The 17450-nt window shown below is 41.5% G+C and overlaps 1 protein-coding gene across 1 annotated transcript in view; it reads left to right on the forward strand.

The window, feature by feature from the left end:
• CAMK1D (calcium/calmodulin dependent protein kinase ID) overlaps positions 1 to 17450 on the forward strand; it is a 417459-nt gene that overhangs the window by 255578 nt on the left and 144431 nt on the right. The window contains exon 3 of the mRNA XM_060160644.1: positions 2765 to 2839. Coding sequence (XP_060016627.1) covers positions 2765 to 2839 — 75 coding nt within the window. The remainder of the gene's footprint in view (positions 1 to 2764; positions 2840 to 17450) is intronic.

The raw sequence follows: 17450 nt of genomic DNA on the forward strand, positions 1-17450 counted from the left end.
CTGAGAACAGCTCTGAGGGATCAGGATGTTTTCTTCGATCACGTTCTAACATTTACAAGTGAATTAAACCACTTTTCTTAAGAGACATTTAAGAGGCCATTTTAAGATTTCTTTGAAATTTCTAATATGCTTATTCACACATTACGCAACCCAGCTCAACCTCCATCATTTTTTGAGAGCTTCCCCATAATTCTGACCCAGGGCCTTGCTTTCTCTGAATTTAACAGTTCTGCAGAGCGTAACGTTTAATTCTTCCCTAATTGCTTCATGGGTCTCCCCATCAAGGTGATAAGATTTTGGAGGGAAAAACCTTATTTTATAGTTTTCTTGTATCAGACACCGAGCAGAAAGTCAGGAAATGATTGCTTGCTTGATTCATCCGCTAAGAAGGAGACTCAGTAGCAATAGCATTTCAGCCACTGTAGGAACTCATGTAAGACATAACGGTTAAATAGACTTTAATTTCTCTAGCCCCTGCATACAAAGAAGGGATTTATGTTCTTAATTTATTAGAGTCTCCTACGTTGGCCGGGCATGTGCTTTGTACGTAGTTGATCCTTTGTATATAGTTGCATATTAATGGCTGTAGTCCAGGGCTCAGATTGTCTTCTTGGCTGGACCTCCGAGGGGAGCTGGGACTCCAGGTACAAACCCCTAAGCCCAGCTTGGAGGCTCATTGACTGGGATTCATGTACTTGGGTGGCCGGATCTAGCACCCAGTTACATTTGAATTTCAGATAAACAACAATGCGATGTTTGGGACACACTTATATTTAAAAAGTGTTCATTGTTTATCTAGAATCACACGTTAACTGGGTGCCCTGTATTTTATCTGGCAACTCTCCAATAAACCCCATTCTTTTCGTGTTCCCATGAATCTAAGCTGCTAATTAACCCCTAAATTAACTTCACTGAAAGAAAATATTCGTGCCCATGTGATTGGTTCCAATGGCAACTTTTTTTAATTGAAAAGAGGGAAAATCCATGTGCTGTATACTGTTGTTGTCATATTCTTTCAGGTGTGTCCAATAGTGATACTTCCACAGACACCTAGGGTCTCAGCAGTTCCAAATTAATCTCATGGTTTCCTTGGTGGCATAGTTTAGCTGGTTCACATGATATGTTCCTGATGTTATTTTGCTCAGACACCACAGAAACCATTGCTAACAAATAATCAGGTTCTCCACGTTAGAAGCGGTGAAATGTGAATTTGGGATACTCTGTCTTCTCACTTCCTACACATCAACTGCATTGGCTAATAAGAGCCGCAGCAATCAAAGCAAAACATCACCTCTCCTGGTTAATTCTTTTGTTCTCTTCTTTCATCTGCTCAAAGGGAAGATAATATTCCTTATAAACTTCTTTTGAGGGGAAGACAGCTCACACTTAGGAAAGTTGCATCCATTTTCCCTAAATAAATAATGACTTGCCGTTGAGGAGCAAAAGCCTTAAATATCATTTATTCATTCAGCAAACATTTATCAAGCAGCTCTATGCTAGGTACTAAGTGGAAACAGAATGAGTAAGATGTAGTCCCTGCTTTCAAGGGTTCACAGGAATCTGCCCGTTCAGTGCTTGCTTTTAAATGGCTCAGCAGTCATTTCAGAGAAAAAGTGTGTAGTAAGAGCTAACTAGCTCATAATGAAATGACTCTTCTCTCAAATGCTTTCAACAAATACCAAACCTTACATTCTGAGCAGGGGCTGTTCCTAATCGGTATTTCGAGGGGCTAGACTTGGACTGGTTCCTTCTCCCTTCGTTCAGTCGTTAGGACTTTGCTGCTCCCAGTGTGGCCCGCAGACCAGCAGCATCAGCATCTCCTGGGAGCTTGTTAGCAATGCAGACTCTCGGGCCCTGTCCTGGACCCACTGAATCAGAGTGTGCAGTGGAACCAGGACCCCGGGTGATTCATGTGCACATGGCCCTGAGGTTTGAGAAGCCCTGGTTTGATACAGAATTTCTCCAGCTCCACGTTGTGCGGGATGATCATCTGAGGATCTTGTTGAGGCAGATTCCTGGGCCCCAGCCTCAGGGATTCTGATTCTGTATGACGGGGCCCAGCCTGAGAATTTGCATTTCTCACAATCTCCCAGGAGATGCTGGTGTCGCCTGTTTGGGAAGCACTCTTGGGGTAGCACCAGTCTAGCTCGCTTGGGGTATTGAACTGACCTTTGTTGGCGATGGTGACTAGAGCCCCAGTGAGGAGCTCAGTCTGGTTTTCCATTGCTTACACTGGAGTCAGGAACATGAGGACGAAACTGTTCCCTGAAAGAAAATATTCGTGCCCATGTGATTGATTCCAATCTGTTGTGGGGATGGATTTGCATACAGTGGACTATTCAGGCCAGTCTGTTCTGGCTGTTGTGAGACTACAGAAGAGGGAGCAATTAAATTCTCCTTGGGGGCTGAGCCATTTGAGTTGGGCCCTGCAAGATAATAGGATTTTGGCCCATTCCTGGGATTCATATGAATAAATGCCAGGAGAGTGGGATACACATGAAGCAGTGATAGTCAATCCAGTATTGCTACATTGTAAGACATAGAGCCTCCAGAAAGAAGAAGAGCAGAGAGCATGGGAGATGGGTCTGGGAAAAAGTTTGGGAACAAGATGGAGAGGTGTCTTAAAAATGTCACCTTAAGGAGTTTCGATTCTGTCTTAGAATTTTTTGCTATAATGACATCTGTTTGTTTGTTTTTTTTAAAAAAAGTTTGCATGTCTCGTACTTACTATTCTGTGTGTGTGCTTTTTTTTTTTTTCTTTCAGGATTAAGCATGAAAACATTGTGGCCCTGGAGGACATCTATGAAAGCCCAAATCACTTGTACTTGGTCATGCAGCTGTAAGTACCTGATTTAATTGATGAGTGCAGACCAGGGGTTGCAAACTCAAATGCCTAAAGGGCCAGGTGGTAAAATACATTAATGGAGTGGGCCGGGCAAGACAGCAGGGAGTGGTGAGAACTGTAGGGCAGTGGGCAAGAATGTGTCTGTCTAAGAACAGTGGTCTTTAGACCTCACTTGGTCTCATCTGCAGCTGCTGGATCAGACCGAAAATCTGGAGTCCTCACAATGGAATCCAATGCTACTGTTGCAGGGTCGCTCTATTTAGGATGATGTCTCTTTTGCTTTTTTAATGTGCAAGGTCCAAATGTTGCTTCCTGAAAGCACTTCAGTGGGCCCACTGTGAATACACTCTGCTCCTGTCTCCAGGAGAAACTCCCACCCTTGTCTTCATTTCTAGGGAGGCTGGGGGATGGCAGCAGATGGTAGCTGTGTGTTCTGTCCCTTCCCTTCTCCTCTTCTGCTGGCAGATAAATGCACATGTGATTCATGCCAAACATACGAGACGTATAATTGGAGTTGGACTATGCCATTAGCATAGTCCCCCTTTAGAATATTTCTGCGTTCCAGTAACTCTGGAGCTTACCAGAAGGTGGAAGAAATAAGAAAGCCGAACAGGTGTTTTTTTGTTTTTTGTTTTTTTTATGTGAGGTGAAATTAGCCTGCCCACATACACAAATGCTTTATTCTAAGTGATGTAATTCGTAGGAGTATTCCAGGACTAAACTTGTTATAATTAAGTGACGGAAACTGTATCAGAATGCTACATGTTCACCGCGACTTGAGTAAATTCTGGAACACTTTGTTATTGAACTTAATGACCAAAGAGGGTTTTTGCTGAAGGTCAGAATATATACTTAAATTTCATTATTTATTAATGATTTTCAGACTTTGAATTTCCAAAGGTATTTAGAAGATTTGAGGGTCAGGCTAACAATTGCTTTTTCATCGATTTTCCTTTTTCTTATGAATGTTTAAACAACACATTAACTTGGAATCATGTTAGGATGCAAATAAGTTTTCATCGATGCATTTATTTAATCTTTCATTATTTTTAAAGTATTTTTAGTAGGTTATGACACTTTAAACACTTATAAAAGTGTCCAAGTTGGGAAGCATGTGGGTAGTTTTTCTCTGACAAGTGACAGTCCTAGGTGATGACCAGCAGTTTTACAGGTTTGTGTGTCGTTGTCGGCCGTTAGGCAGTGACTGGTGACTCCATGTTAATTTTCAGTATCTTAAGTGCGATCTTTCCTAGTTCCTTGCTATTCTGTTTGTTTTATGATTCACCACATTTCTAGTTCCCCCCAGATCTGATATCCTTCCTAGAAACTCATGTGACTTTCTTTTATGCAGAATCAACTCTTAAAGAAGCAGGTGAATCACTTTCCCATCCAATATTGACTGCCCAATAGGAAAAACAGAACATTTTGGGGACAAGAAAAAGCCCCACAAAATGTCTGTAGTACATTTAAATGTGTGCTTTTTTATTGGCAATGCGAAAAGCAAAATATTAATACTTAATCCAAAGCTATATGCATTCACTTGCTTTAAGTTCTCTGTTTATGAAACCGTCACTAAATAAGAGGAAACGCCCCAAATATGTACGTCTCAGCTCTGCCTCTTACTGGCTGGGTGAACTTCAGCAAATAACTGGGCCTTTCTACTTTCTCTATGGAATTATTTTATCAGTTTGTCTCTGCAGATGGTCTTTAATTTTATGAGATAAAGTTCAAGTACATTTAATTCTACCTTTCTAAGCAACTTGATTGTATACTTATGAGCAGTAGTGTATATAAAGATAGGTTGGCAGGAGAGCATGAAAGTGTCCAGAATGGGATGAACTTTAGAACATTTCTCTTACTATTTTATTGTTTTCAGTGTGTAAGTCTTCCATATCTTTGTTGAATTTATTCTGAAATATTTTTTTGATCTTGTTGTAAATGGGTTTTTACTTCATTTTTCCAGTGACTTGCTTGTTATAAAAATACAGTTGATTTTTGTACATTAACTTACAATCTTGCTAAATTCACTTATTGTTTGTAGTAGTTGTTTTGTGGATTTCTTAGCATTTTCTATCTAAACAATCATGCCATCTGCAATTTACGTTGATTCTGGTTGGTCCCCAAAGGAATTCTATTTGGTAAAACACTGATAGTTTAGTCCTAAATATTAAGTGTATTTGAATGTCGTAATTATACTCCTTTAAAATGTTTTATGTCAGATGTTTTGAAAATTCAAATTGACCTCCCTCTTATTCCTTCCTCTCCTCCATTCGTTATCTTAATCAGTGAGATTTTTTAAAAAGCAATGGCTAAAAAGAAAGAAAGGGAGGGAGGGAGGAAGGAAGGAAGGAAGGAAGGAAGGAAGGAAGGAAGGAAGGAAGGAGACCCTTAATGGATTAGAATATAATCCTGAGAAAATCTTTGGTCTGGTTTGAGAATTTTGTGGGCTTCATTGTTATTTTTGTTGCTGTGTTTTAGTTTTTGTCGGTAAGGCTCAATAGTTTTCGCTTGTGAGACCCCTGTATTTTTTCTGCCTGGGTCAGCGGAACATGGGTTGGTTTGTTTTTTTTTAAGAGTTTAGAAAGTCCTTGATTTCTAAATACTTGGGGATGATCTAGAACACAGCATTTGAGAGGGACTTTAGTTCACAGTATTTGTGCCTGGGAGGTTTCTGGTTTCCTAGGAAACATCATCTTGGGCACTGACACTCAGATATAATAGGGGATGCTCCGTAGTAATTTTATTACTTAGCTAATTGCTATTTCGACTCTGAATACTGTAGCATGTTTGTTCCTTCGCTACTGCAGCAAAGGAAATTTGATTGTTTATAGAGTTCTATATTTAAATTTGATTCGGGGTTTGGGACAAATATCTTTTTTTCCCCAGAGTGCTATTTTTTCGAGCATTCTTCTCTTTTTTCAGTTCTTTTTTATTATTATTATTATTGAGAGATAATTGACTTATAACATTTTATTCATTTTAGGTGTACAACATAATGAATAGTTCTTTTTTGGAACATTCTTCCTTAGATAGTGTGAGATCAAAATGACATTGAAGTAGATTACAGAAGAAAGGTCAGTCTGTTTAAAGTTTATTTCTGGTCTGACTTTGCTTGTGGGGTGTTAGCCCACAAGCTGGGCTTGAGGTTATCGTATTCACCAGATCCGAAGTAAACTCCTGAACGTTTCACAAAATCTGCTTTCTCCTGCTGTCTGTCTCATCCCAGCAAATGGTAAACTTCTTTCTTCCAGTTGCTCAGGCCAAAACCCAAAGTCTTCCTTGACTCACCTTTTTTCTCTTAGGCCCTACAGTCCCATCCATTGGCAAACCCCGTGGTCACCAACTCGAGACTATCTCGAGAATCCAGCCACTTTCTCTTCATCTCCACCATCATGGATAAAACTTATCTCTCTTCCCCCATCCTTTCCCCACTGCACTGGTCTTTCTCAGCATGTTAGCCAGACCTTGTCATGCCTCTTGAAAACTCCTACTGGCTTCCCATCTCAGAGTACAAGACCAAGTCCCTTTTTTTTGGCCGCACCGTGTAGCCTGCAGGATCTTAGTTCCCCAGCCAGGGATTGGACCCAAGCCACAAGCCGTGGAAGCGGGGAGTCTTAACCACTGGACCACCAGGGAAGTGCAAAGACCAAGTCCTTGTAGCAGTCTCCAGGGTCTTCCGTGTCCAGACCCCCTGGTCACCTCTCTGACCTCGCCCCCCCACTCCTGTCTCATTATTTCATTCACCTTGCTGTTCCTCAGACACACCATGCCTGTGCCACCACGGACCTTTGTTCTGCTTGGAACACTGTCTCTTTGATATCTTCATGCCATCATGGAAATATTAGAAATATTAGAATTTCTGCCAAATGTCACCGTTTCAATGAGATATTATTCCCCAACACCCTGAAATAGCACCTCTCCCTACCGTCTCTTGCCACACACACATTCATTCCTGGCCCCCTGCCCAGCTTGATTTTTCTCTGTAGCACTTGTCACCATCAGAAAACGTATCTCTGCTTTGTTCTCTGCTAGAAGCATGCTGGTACATTACGGTAGGCACTTACGAAATATTTGTTCCATTAATGATTACATATAATAGGAATAGTGGTTAACACTTATTTATTCACTCATTTAATCCTATCACAAACTCAGGAGCAACTCTCTCGTTTTTTTTTTTTTAACTTAAACTGCATACAGCATATATATTTTTTCATTTAAAAAAAATTTTTGGCCGTGCCGTGTGGCATATGGGATCTTAGTTCCCTGACCAGGGATCAAACTCATGCTCCCTGCACTGGAAGTGCAGAGTCTTAACCACTGGACCGCCATGGAAATCCTCAGGAGCAACTCTTATCCCAATTTTACATGAAGAACCTGAGCAGAAAACTTGGATCATTTATCCAAGCCAGCAAGTGACCCAGTGAATACACTTAATGAAAGGAATACAATACACTGATGACATTTTCTAGGAAAAAATCTTGTAGGTAATATTAATGTGAATAGTTCAGTTTACTTGAAAAATGTATTACTTATGATTCCGTAAATGCTTAGCTAACTATAAAATGCCCTGTATATTGTAGTGGTTTGTGAGGGGAATAAAATTTACTGCATAATATCACAGAAAGTCACTAAACCAACCTCAGTTCATTCACAGCAGTGATTGTGTTTCTTTCTTAATTTTTTCAACTAATGAAGGGATGGATGAACGTGTTTTACCAGTATTGTGATTTGCTGCATTGTGCATATTCCATGCGAGACAGAGAGATTTCTAATATTCTGATAGTCCTTTTATTCCAGGACAGCATTAAGATATGTACAACTAGTTGCCCGCTGAGCCTGAAAACTAATGATTAAACACACGTTCTTTCAAGAATGTTAATTGGATTCCTGAGCAGTCCAAGACACAAAAATATATGCAGCTTCCAAGAGAAAATATGATTTATCTACTCCACTAGCTGGTGCATGAATCTGTTTGAACAGTTCCCTATTTGTGGGTTGCCAGTGTTATTTCATGTGGATATTGTATTCATAATTCATACTGTGTGTTCCCAGAAACAGTTTTAATTAGAACACAAATTATGACTCCCAACAGAAAGTCTTTTGTAAGTAGCCAAGCATAATAATGAAGACAGAAGTGTTTCTGACTATGACACCTTCATATATTTACATATAATTTACCAAAATCTTCTCTCTGTTCACAACAGGCACTAATTGAGAGCCCAGAGGGCCTGTGGCCTCTGTTCAGTATTGGGTGGGTGGGCAGGGGCTTGGGGGACACACATGAGGTGCAGTCGGGGGATTCCATGGCTCTCTTTTTGGATGAGCAATCATAACCCACCAGCACTGCACCCCTCAAGGTTTGCGCAGGGAGCTCTGGATCACCAGGAAGTCCTCAGTGGAGGAAACGGCCTCAGGTGGAGGGTGATTAGGACGTAGCCAGATGGATGTGCTGGGCATGGTGTAGGTGGGGGGAGCCATGCTCCAGGCTGAAGGGCTGTCACGCAGAGAGGCTTTAAGGAGCCTGGGTGGGATGTGTGGGGCTCAGTCTGTGGGGACTTCAGTTTGTGAGAGGTTTAGTCTGTGAGGGGTTCAGACTACGAGGGGTCCAATCTGTGAGGGGTTTAGAATGTAGGGGGGGTCCAGTCTGTGGGGATCTGTTCTTTGCGGGTTTCAGTTTATGGGGGATCCAGTCTGTTGTGAGCGGTCCAGTCTGGGAGGAGTTTAATCCGTGGAAGGTCCAGTCTGTGGAGTGTTCAGTCTATGAGGGGCACCATCCGTAAAGTGCTATCTGTCGGGGTCTGCCTTTGGGGGTTCAGCCTGTATGCGGTTTTGTCCTGTGGGGTTTCAGTCTGGCTAGGATGGGGGACTGTGTGACGTCTTGGTGGGAGATATGGCTGGAGACCTGGGCAGAGGCAAAGCCAATACTGCAGCTGCTGCTTCTTTGTCATCCTCCAGGCTAATTACTTAATATGCTTTTATTGTTTTTCCTGCCACTGGAAAACCTACTGAGAGTTAAAGAGTTTAGAGAGTTAAGGAGGAAAAGAAAAGAGAAAAGCCAAGGTCCAAGATAATCATGAACCAATTTTACCAGGTTCAGCTGTTTGAAATTGCCAACATACAATCACATTTTTTAGATCTTCCTTTTTTAATGTAAGCACTTAAAACTGTACATTTTCCTCTTAGCACTGCTTTTCCTGAATCCCATAAGTTTTAGTATGTTGTGTTTTTAGTTTCATTTGTCACAAGATATTTTCTCCTTTCCCTTGTGATTTCTTCTTTGACCCATTGGCTGCTTGAGTGTGTTGTTGAATTTCTACATATTTGTGAATTTTCCAGTTTTTCTCCCACTGTTGATTTCTACTTTCCTTCCATTGTGATAGGAAAAGATACTTTGTATGATTTCAATCTTTTAAAATCTATTCAATTTTTTTGTGTTTTGTGGCCTAACATCCTGGAGAATGTTCCATATGAACTTGACAAAAATGTGCATTCTGCTGTTGTTGGATGCTCTGTTCTGTGTATGTCTATTGATCCGATGGGCTTGTAGTTCAAGGCCTCTGTTTCCTTATTGATGTTCTGTTTGGCTGTTCCGTCTATAATGGAGAGTAGCATATTGAAGTCTCCTCCTATTTTTACAGAGCTGTTTCTTCCTTCAATCCTTTCAATGTTTGCTTCATACATTTTGGAGCTCTGATGTGTAATACATGTTTGATGTGTGTATCTTCTTGGTGAATGGATCCTTTTATCAATGTATAATGTCCTTCTTTGCTTCTTACAACAGTTTTGACTTTGTTTTTTAACATCTTTTTTGGAGTATAATTGTTTTACAATGTTGTGTTAGTTTCTGCTGTGTAACAAAGTGAATCAGCTAAAAGTATACATATACCCCATGTCCCCTCCCTCTTGCGTCTCCTTCCCACCTTCCCTATCCCACTCCTCTAGGTGGTCACAAAGCACGGAGCTAATCTCCCTTTGCTATGCGGCTGCTTCCCACTAGCTATCTGTTTTACATTTGGTAGTGTATATATGTCCATGCCACTCTCTCACTTGGTCCCAGCTTACCCTTCTCCCATCCATGTCCTCAAGTCCATTCTCTATGTCTGTGTCTTTATTCCTGTCCTGCCCCTAGGTTCATGAGAAGCATTTTTTTTTTTTTGATTCCATAGTTAGCATATGGTATCTGTTTTTCTCTTTCTGACTTACTTCACTCTGTATGACAGACTCTAGGTCCATCCACCTCACTACAAATACCTCAGTTTCATTTCTTTATATGTCTGAGTAATATTCCATTGTATATATGTGCCACATCTTCTTTATCCATTCATCTGTCAGTGGACACTTAGGTTGCTTCCATGTCCTGGCTATTGTAAACAGAGCTGCAATGAACATTGTGGTACATGACTCTTTTTGAATTACGGTTTTCTGAGGTTTATACCCAATAGTGGGATTGCTGGGTCGTATGGTATTTCTGTTTTTAGTTTTTAAGGAACCTCCATACTGTTCTCCATAGTGGCTGTATCTATTTACACTCCCACCAACAGTGTAAGAGGGTTCCCTTTTCTCCACACCCTCTCCAGCATTTATTGTTTGTTGATTTTTTGATGATGGCCATTCTGACCAGTGTGAGATGATATCTCATAGTTTTGATTTGCATTTCTCTAATGATTAGTGATGTTGAGCATCCTTTCATGTGTTTGTTGGCAATCTGTATATCTTCTTTGGAGAAATGTCTATTTAGGTCTTCTGCCCATTTTTGGATTGGGTTGTTTGTTTTTTTGATATTGAGCTGCATGAGCTGCTTGTATATTTTGGAGATTAATCATTTGTCCATTGATTTGTTTGTAAAGTATTTTCTCCCATTCTGATGGTTATCTTTTCGTCTTGTTTATGGTTTCCTTTGCTGTGCAAAAGCTTTTAAGTTTCATTAGGTCCCATTTGTTTATTTTTGTTTTTATTTCCATTTTCTAGGAGGTGGGACAAAAAGGATCTTGCTGTGATTTAAGTCATAGAGTGTTCTGCCTATGTTTTCCTCTAAGAGTTTTCTAGTGTCTGGCCTTACATTTAGGTCTTTAATCCATTTAGAGTTTATTTTTGTGTATGGTGTTAGGGAGTGTTCTAATTTCATTCTTTTACATATAGCTCTCCAGTTTTCCTAGCACCACTTATTGAAGAGGCTGTCTTTTCTCCATTGTATATTCTTGCCTCCTTTATCAAAGATAAGGTGACCATATGTGTGTGGGTTTACCTCTGGGCTTTCTATCCTGTTCCATTGAGCTATGTTTCTGTTTATGTGCCAGTACCATACTGTCTTGATTACTGTAGCTTTGTAGTATAGTCTGAAGTCTGGGAGCCTGATTTCTCCAGCTCCATGTTTTTTTGTTTTTTTGTTTTTTTGTTTTTGCGGTATGTGGGCCTCTCACTGCTGTGGCCTATCCCGCCACGGAGCACAGGCTCCGGACACGCAGGCCCAGCGGCCATGGCTCACGGGCCCAGCCGCTCCGTGGCACTTGGGATCCTCCCAAACCGGGGCACGAAGCCATGTCCCCTGCATCGGCAGGCGGACCCCCAACCGCTGCGCCACCAGGGAAGCCCCTCCATTTTTCTTTCTAAAGATTGCTTTGGCTATTCTGTGTTTCCATACAAATTGTGAAATTTTTTGTTCAAATTCTGTGAAAAATGCAATGGGGAGTTTGATAGGGTTTGCATTGAATCTGTAGATTGCTTTGGGTAGTATAGTCATCTTCACAATGTTGATTCTTCCAATCAAAGAGTATGGTATATCTCTCCATCTGTTGGTGTTTCTTTCATCAGTGTCTTAGAGTTTTCTGCATACAGGTCTTTTGTCTCCTTAGGTAAGTTTATTCCTAGGTATTTTATTCTCTTTGTTGCAGTGGTAAATGGGAGTGTTTCCTTCATTTCTCTTTCAGATTTTTCATCATTAGTGTATAGGAATGCAAGAGATTTATGTGCATTAATTTTGCATCCTGCTACTTTACCAGATTCATTGATTAGCTCTAGTAGTTTTCTGGTAGCATCTTTAGGATTCTCTATGTATAGCATCATGTCATCTGCAAACAGTGACAGTTTTACTTCTTCTTTTCCGATTTGGATTCCTTTTATTTCTTTTTCTTCTCTGATTTCTGTGGCCAGAACTCCCAAAACTATGTAGAATAATACTGGTGAGAGTGGGCAACCTTGTCTTGTTCCTGATCTTAGTGTAAATGCTTTCAGTTTTTCAACATGGAGAATGATGTTGGCTGTGGTTTTGTCATATACGGCCCTTATTAGGTTGAGGTAAGTTCCCTCTGTGCCTCCTTTCTGGAGGGTTTTTATCATAAATGGGTGGTGAATTTTGTTGAAAGCTTTTTCTTTCATCTGTTGAGATTATCATATAGTTTTTATCCTTCAATTTGTTAATATGGTGTATCACATTGATTGATATGCATTTATGGAAGAATCTTTTCATTCCTGGGTTAAACCCCACTTAATCATGGCGTATGATCCTTTTAATGTGCTGTTGGATTCTGTTTGCTAATACGTTGTTGAGGATATTTGCATCTATGTTCATCAGTGATATTGGCCAGTAGTTTTCTTTTTCTTTTTTTTTTTTTGCAGTACGTGGGCCTCTCACTGTTGTGGCCTCTCCCGTTGCGGAGCACAGGCTCCGGACGCGCAGGCTTAGCGGCCATGGCTCACGGGCCCAGCTGCTCTGCGGCATGTGGGATCTTCCCGGAACGGGGCACAAACCCGTGTCCCCAGCATCGGCAGGTGAACTCTCAACCGCTGCGCCACCAGGGAAGCCCTGTAGTTTTCTTTTTTAATGACATCTTTGTCTGATTTTGGTATCACAGTGATGGTGGCCTTGTAGAATGAGTTTGGGAGTGTTCCTCCCTCTGCTATGTTTTGGATTAGTTTGAGAAGGATAGGGGTTAGGTCTTCTCTAAATGTTTGATAGAATTCGCCTGTGAATCCATCTGGTCCTGGGCCTTTGTTTGTTGGAAGATTTTTTTTTTTTTGCAGTATGCGGGCCTCTCACTGCTGTGGCCTCTCACGTTGCGGAGCACAGGCTCCAGACGCACAGGCTCTGCAGCCATGGCTCACAGGCCCAGCCGCTCCGCGGCATGTGGGATCTTCCCGGTCCAGGGCACGAACCCACGTCCCCTGCGTCGGCAGGCAGACTCTCAACCACTGCGCCACCAGGGAAGCCCCTGTTGGAAGATTTTTAATTACAGTTTCAATTTTAGTGCTGTGATTAGTCTGTTTATATTTTCTGTTTCTTCCTGGTTCAGTCTTGGAAGGTTGTGCTTTTCTAAGAATTTGTCCATTTCTTCCAGGTTGTCCATTTTATTGGCATATAGTTGCTTGTAGTAATCTCTCATGATCCTTTGTATTTCTGCAGTGTCAGTTGTTACTTCTTTTTCTTTCTAATTCTGTTGATTTGAGTCTTCTCCCTTTTTTTCTTGATGAGTCTGGCTAGTGGTTTATCAATTTTGTTTATCTTCTCAAAGAACCAGCTTTTAGTTTTATTGATCTTTGCTATTGTTTCCTTCATTTCTTTTTCATTTATTTCTGATCTGCTCTTTATGATTTCTTTCCTTTTGATAACTTTGGGTTTTTTTTTTTCTTGTTGTTGTTCTTCTTTCTCTAATTGCTTTAGGTGTAAGGTTAGGTTGTTTATTTGAGATTTCTCTTGTTTCTTGAGGTAGGATTGTATTGCTATAAAGTTCCCTCTTAGAACTGCTTTTGTTGCATCCCATAGGTTTTGGGTCGTCATGTTTTCATTCTCATTTGTTTCTGGGTATTTTTTGATTTCCTCTTTGATTTCGTCAGTGGTCTCTTGGTTATTTAGTAGTGTGTTGTTTAGCCTCCATGTGTTTGTATTTTTTACATATTTTTTCCTATAATTGATATCTAGACTCATAGTGTTGTGGTCGGAAAAGATACTTGATACAATTTCAATTTTCTTAAATTTACCAGGGTTTGATTTGTGACCCAAGATATGATCTATCCTGGATAATATTCCATGAGCACTTGAGAAGAAAGTATATTCTGTTGTTTTTGGATGGAATGTCCTATAAATATCAGTTAAGTCAGTCTCGTTTAATGTGTCATTTAAAGCTTGTGTTTCCTTATTTATTTTCCTTTCAGAGATCTTTCCATTGGCGAAAGTGGGTGTTAAAGTCCCCTACTATTATTGTGTTACTGTCGATTTCCCCTTTTATGGCTGTTAGCATTTGCCTTAGGTACTGAGGTGCTCCTATGTTGGGTGCATAAATATTTACAATTGTTATATCTTCTTCTTGGATTGATCCCTTGATCATTATATAGTGTCCTTCTTTGTCTCTTGTAATAATCTTTATTTTAAAGTCTATTTTGTTTGATATGAGAATTGCTACTCCAGCTTTCTTTTGATTTCCATTTTCATGGAATATCTTTTTCCATCCCCTCACTTTCAGTCTGTATGTGTCCCTAGGTCTGAAGTGGGTCTCTTGTAGATAGCATATATATGGGTCTTGTTTTTGTATCCATTCAGCCAATCTGTGTCTTTTGGTTGGAGTATTTAATCCATTTACATTTAAGGCAATTATCGATATGTATGTTCCTATGACCATTTTCTTAATTGTTTTGGGTTTGTTATTGTAGGTCTTTTCCTTCTCTTGTGCTTCCCGCCTAGAGAAGTTTCTTTAGTATTTTTTGTAAAGCTAGTTTGGTGATGCTGAATTCTGTTAACTTTTGCTTGTTTGTAAAGGTTTTAATTTCTCCATCGAATCTGAATGAGATCCTTGCTGGGTAGAGTAATCTTGGTTGTAGGTTTTTCCCTTTCATCACTTTAAATATGTCCTGCCACTCCCTTCTGGCTTGCAGAGTTTCTGCTGAAAGATCAGCTGTTAACCTTATGGGGATTCCCTTGTATGTTATTTGTTGCTTTTCCCTTGCTGCTTTTAATATTTTTTCTTTGTATTTAAGTTTTGATATTTTCATTAATATGTGTCTTGGCATGTTTCTCCTTGGATTTATCCTGTATGGGACTCTGCGCTTCCTGGACTTGATTGACTATTTCCTTTCCCATATTAGGGAAGTTTTCAACTATAATCTCTTCAAATATTTTCTCATGCCCTTTCTTTGGGACCCCTCTAATTCGAATGTTGGCGCATTTAATGTCCCAGAGGTGTCTGAGACTGTGTTCAGTTCTTTTCATTCTTTTTTCTTTATTCTGCTCTGTGGTAGTTATTTCCACTATTTTACCTTCCAGGTCACTTATCCATTCTTCTGCCTCAGTTATTCTGCTGTTGATTCCTTCTAGAGAATTTTTAATTTCATTTATTGTGTTGTTCAGCATTGTTTGTTTGCTCTTTAGTTCTTCTAGGTCCTTGTCGAACATTTCTGGTATTTTCTCCATTCTATTTCCAAGATATTGGATCATCTTTACTATCATTACTCTGAATTCTTTTTCAGGTAGACTGCCTGTTTCCTCTTCATTTGTTTGGTCTGGTGGATTTTTACTTTGCTCCTTTATCTGCTGTGTATTTCTCTGTCTTCTCATTTTGCTTAACTTACTGTGTTTGAGGGCTCCCTTTCACAGGCTGCAGTTTCATAGTTCCCGTTGTTTTTGGTGTCTGACCCCAGTCGCTAAGGTTGGTTCAGTGGGTTGTGTAGGCTTCCTGCTGGAGGGGACTTGTGCCTGTGTTCTGGTGGTTGAGGCTGGATCTTGTCTTTCTGGTGGGCAGGACCACGTCTGGCAGTGTTTTTTGGGGTGTCTGTATTATGATTTTAGGCAGCCTCTCTGCTAATGGGTGCGGTTGTATTCCTGTCTTGCTAGTTGTGTGGCATAGGGTGTCCAGCACTTTAGCTTGCTGGTCGTTGAGTGGAGCTGAGTCTTGGCATTGAGATGGAGACCTCTGGGAGATCTCTCACCGACTGATATTATGTGGGGCCAGGAGGTCTCTGGTGGCCCAGTGTCCTGAGCTTGGCTCTCCCACCTCAGAGGCTCAGGCCTGACACCCGACCAGAGCACCAAGACTCTGTAAGCCACATGGCTCAGAAGAAGAGGGAGGAAAAAAAAGAGAGAAAATAATAATAATTAAAAAATAAATTTTTTTAAATTATTGAGATAAAAATATTTTTAAGTAATAAAAAAAATAAAAGAATAGAGCAACCAAACCAATAAACAGGTCCACCAATGATAGCAAGTGCTTAAAAACTGTACTAAGGTAAGCATAAAAATCAGAAGCTAGTCAGTCGCATACAGCAAACCCCAAGTGTACAGTTGCTCCCCATGTCCACCATCTCAATTTGGGGATGATTCGTTGTCTATTCAGGTATTCCACAGATGCAGGTACATCAAGTTGATTGTGGAGATTTAATCCGCTGCTCCTGAGGCCGCTGGGAGAGATTTCCCTTTATCTTCTTTGTTCGCACAGCTCCTGGGGTTCAGGTTTGGATTTGGACCCGTCTCTGCGTGTAGGTCGCCGAAGGGCGTCTGTTCTTCGCTCAGACAGGACGGGGTTAAAGGAGCAGCTGATTCGGGGGCTCTGGCTCACTCAGGCCGGGGGCAGGGAGGGGCACGGAGGCGGGGCGGGCCTGCGGCGGCAGAGGCCAGCATGACACTGTAGCAGCCTGAGGCACGCTCTGCGTTCTCCTGGGGAAGTTGTCCCTGGATCACGGGACCCTGGCAGTGGCGGGCTGCACAGGCTCCCCGGAAGGGATGTGTGGACAGTGACCGGTGCTCGCACACAGGCTTCTTGGTGGCGGCAGCAGCAGCCTTAGCGTCTCATGCCCGTCTCTGGGGTCCGCGCTTTTAGCACCGGCTCGCGCCCGTCTCTGCAGCTCACTTAAGCGGTGCTCTTAATTCTCTCTCCTCGAACACCCCGAAACAATGGTCTCTTTCCTCTTCGGCAGCTCCAGACTTTTTCCTGGACTCCCTCCCGGCTAGCAGTGGCTCACTAGCCCCCTTCAGGCTGTGTTCACACAGCCAACACCAGTCCTCTCCCTGGGATCCGACCTCCGAAGCCAAAGCCCGAGCCTCAGCTCCCAGCCCCCGTCCGCCCCGGCAGGTGGGCAGACAAGCCTCTCGGGCTGGTGAGTGCTGGTCGCAGTGATCCTCTGTACGGGAATCTGTCTGCTTTGCCCTCTGCACCCCTGTTGTTGTGCTCTCCTCCATGGCTCTGAAGCTTCCCGCCCCAGCCCAACCCCTGTCTCCACCAGCGAAGGGGCTTCCTAGTGTGTGGAAACTTTTCCTCCTTCACAGCTCTCTCCCAGAGGTGCAGGTCCCATCCCTATTCTTTTGTCTCTGTTTTTTCTTTTTTCTTTTGCCCTACCCAAGTACGTGGGAGTTTCTTGCCTTTTGGGAAGTCTGAGGTCTTCTGCCAGCATTCAGTAGGTGTTCTGTAGGAGTTGTTCCACATGTAGATGTATTTCTGATGTATTTGTGGGGAGGAAGGTGATCACGTCTTAACTGCTCTGCCATGTTGAAGGTCCTCTCACAGTTTTGACTTTTTATAACCATGTTTTTAGTGCAATCACATTTGTTGTAAAGATTTTTATAATGCTTTTCTAAACAACATCTTACCCATTTTATCCAATTTGAATGAAATTGAACATCTTT

This window comes from Lagenorhynchus albirostris, chromosome 1 (assembly GCF_949774975.1).
Source record: "Lagenorhynchus albirostris chromosome 1, mLagAlb1.1, whole genome shotgun sequence".
Classification (NCBI taxonomy): Eukaryota; Metazoa; Chordata; class Mammalia; order Artiodactyla; family Delphinidae; genus Lagenorhynchus; species Lagenorhynchus albirostris.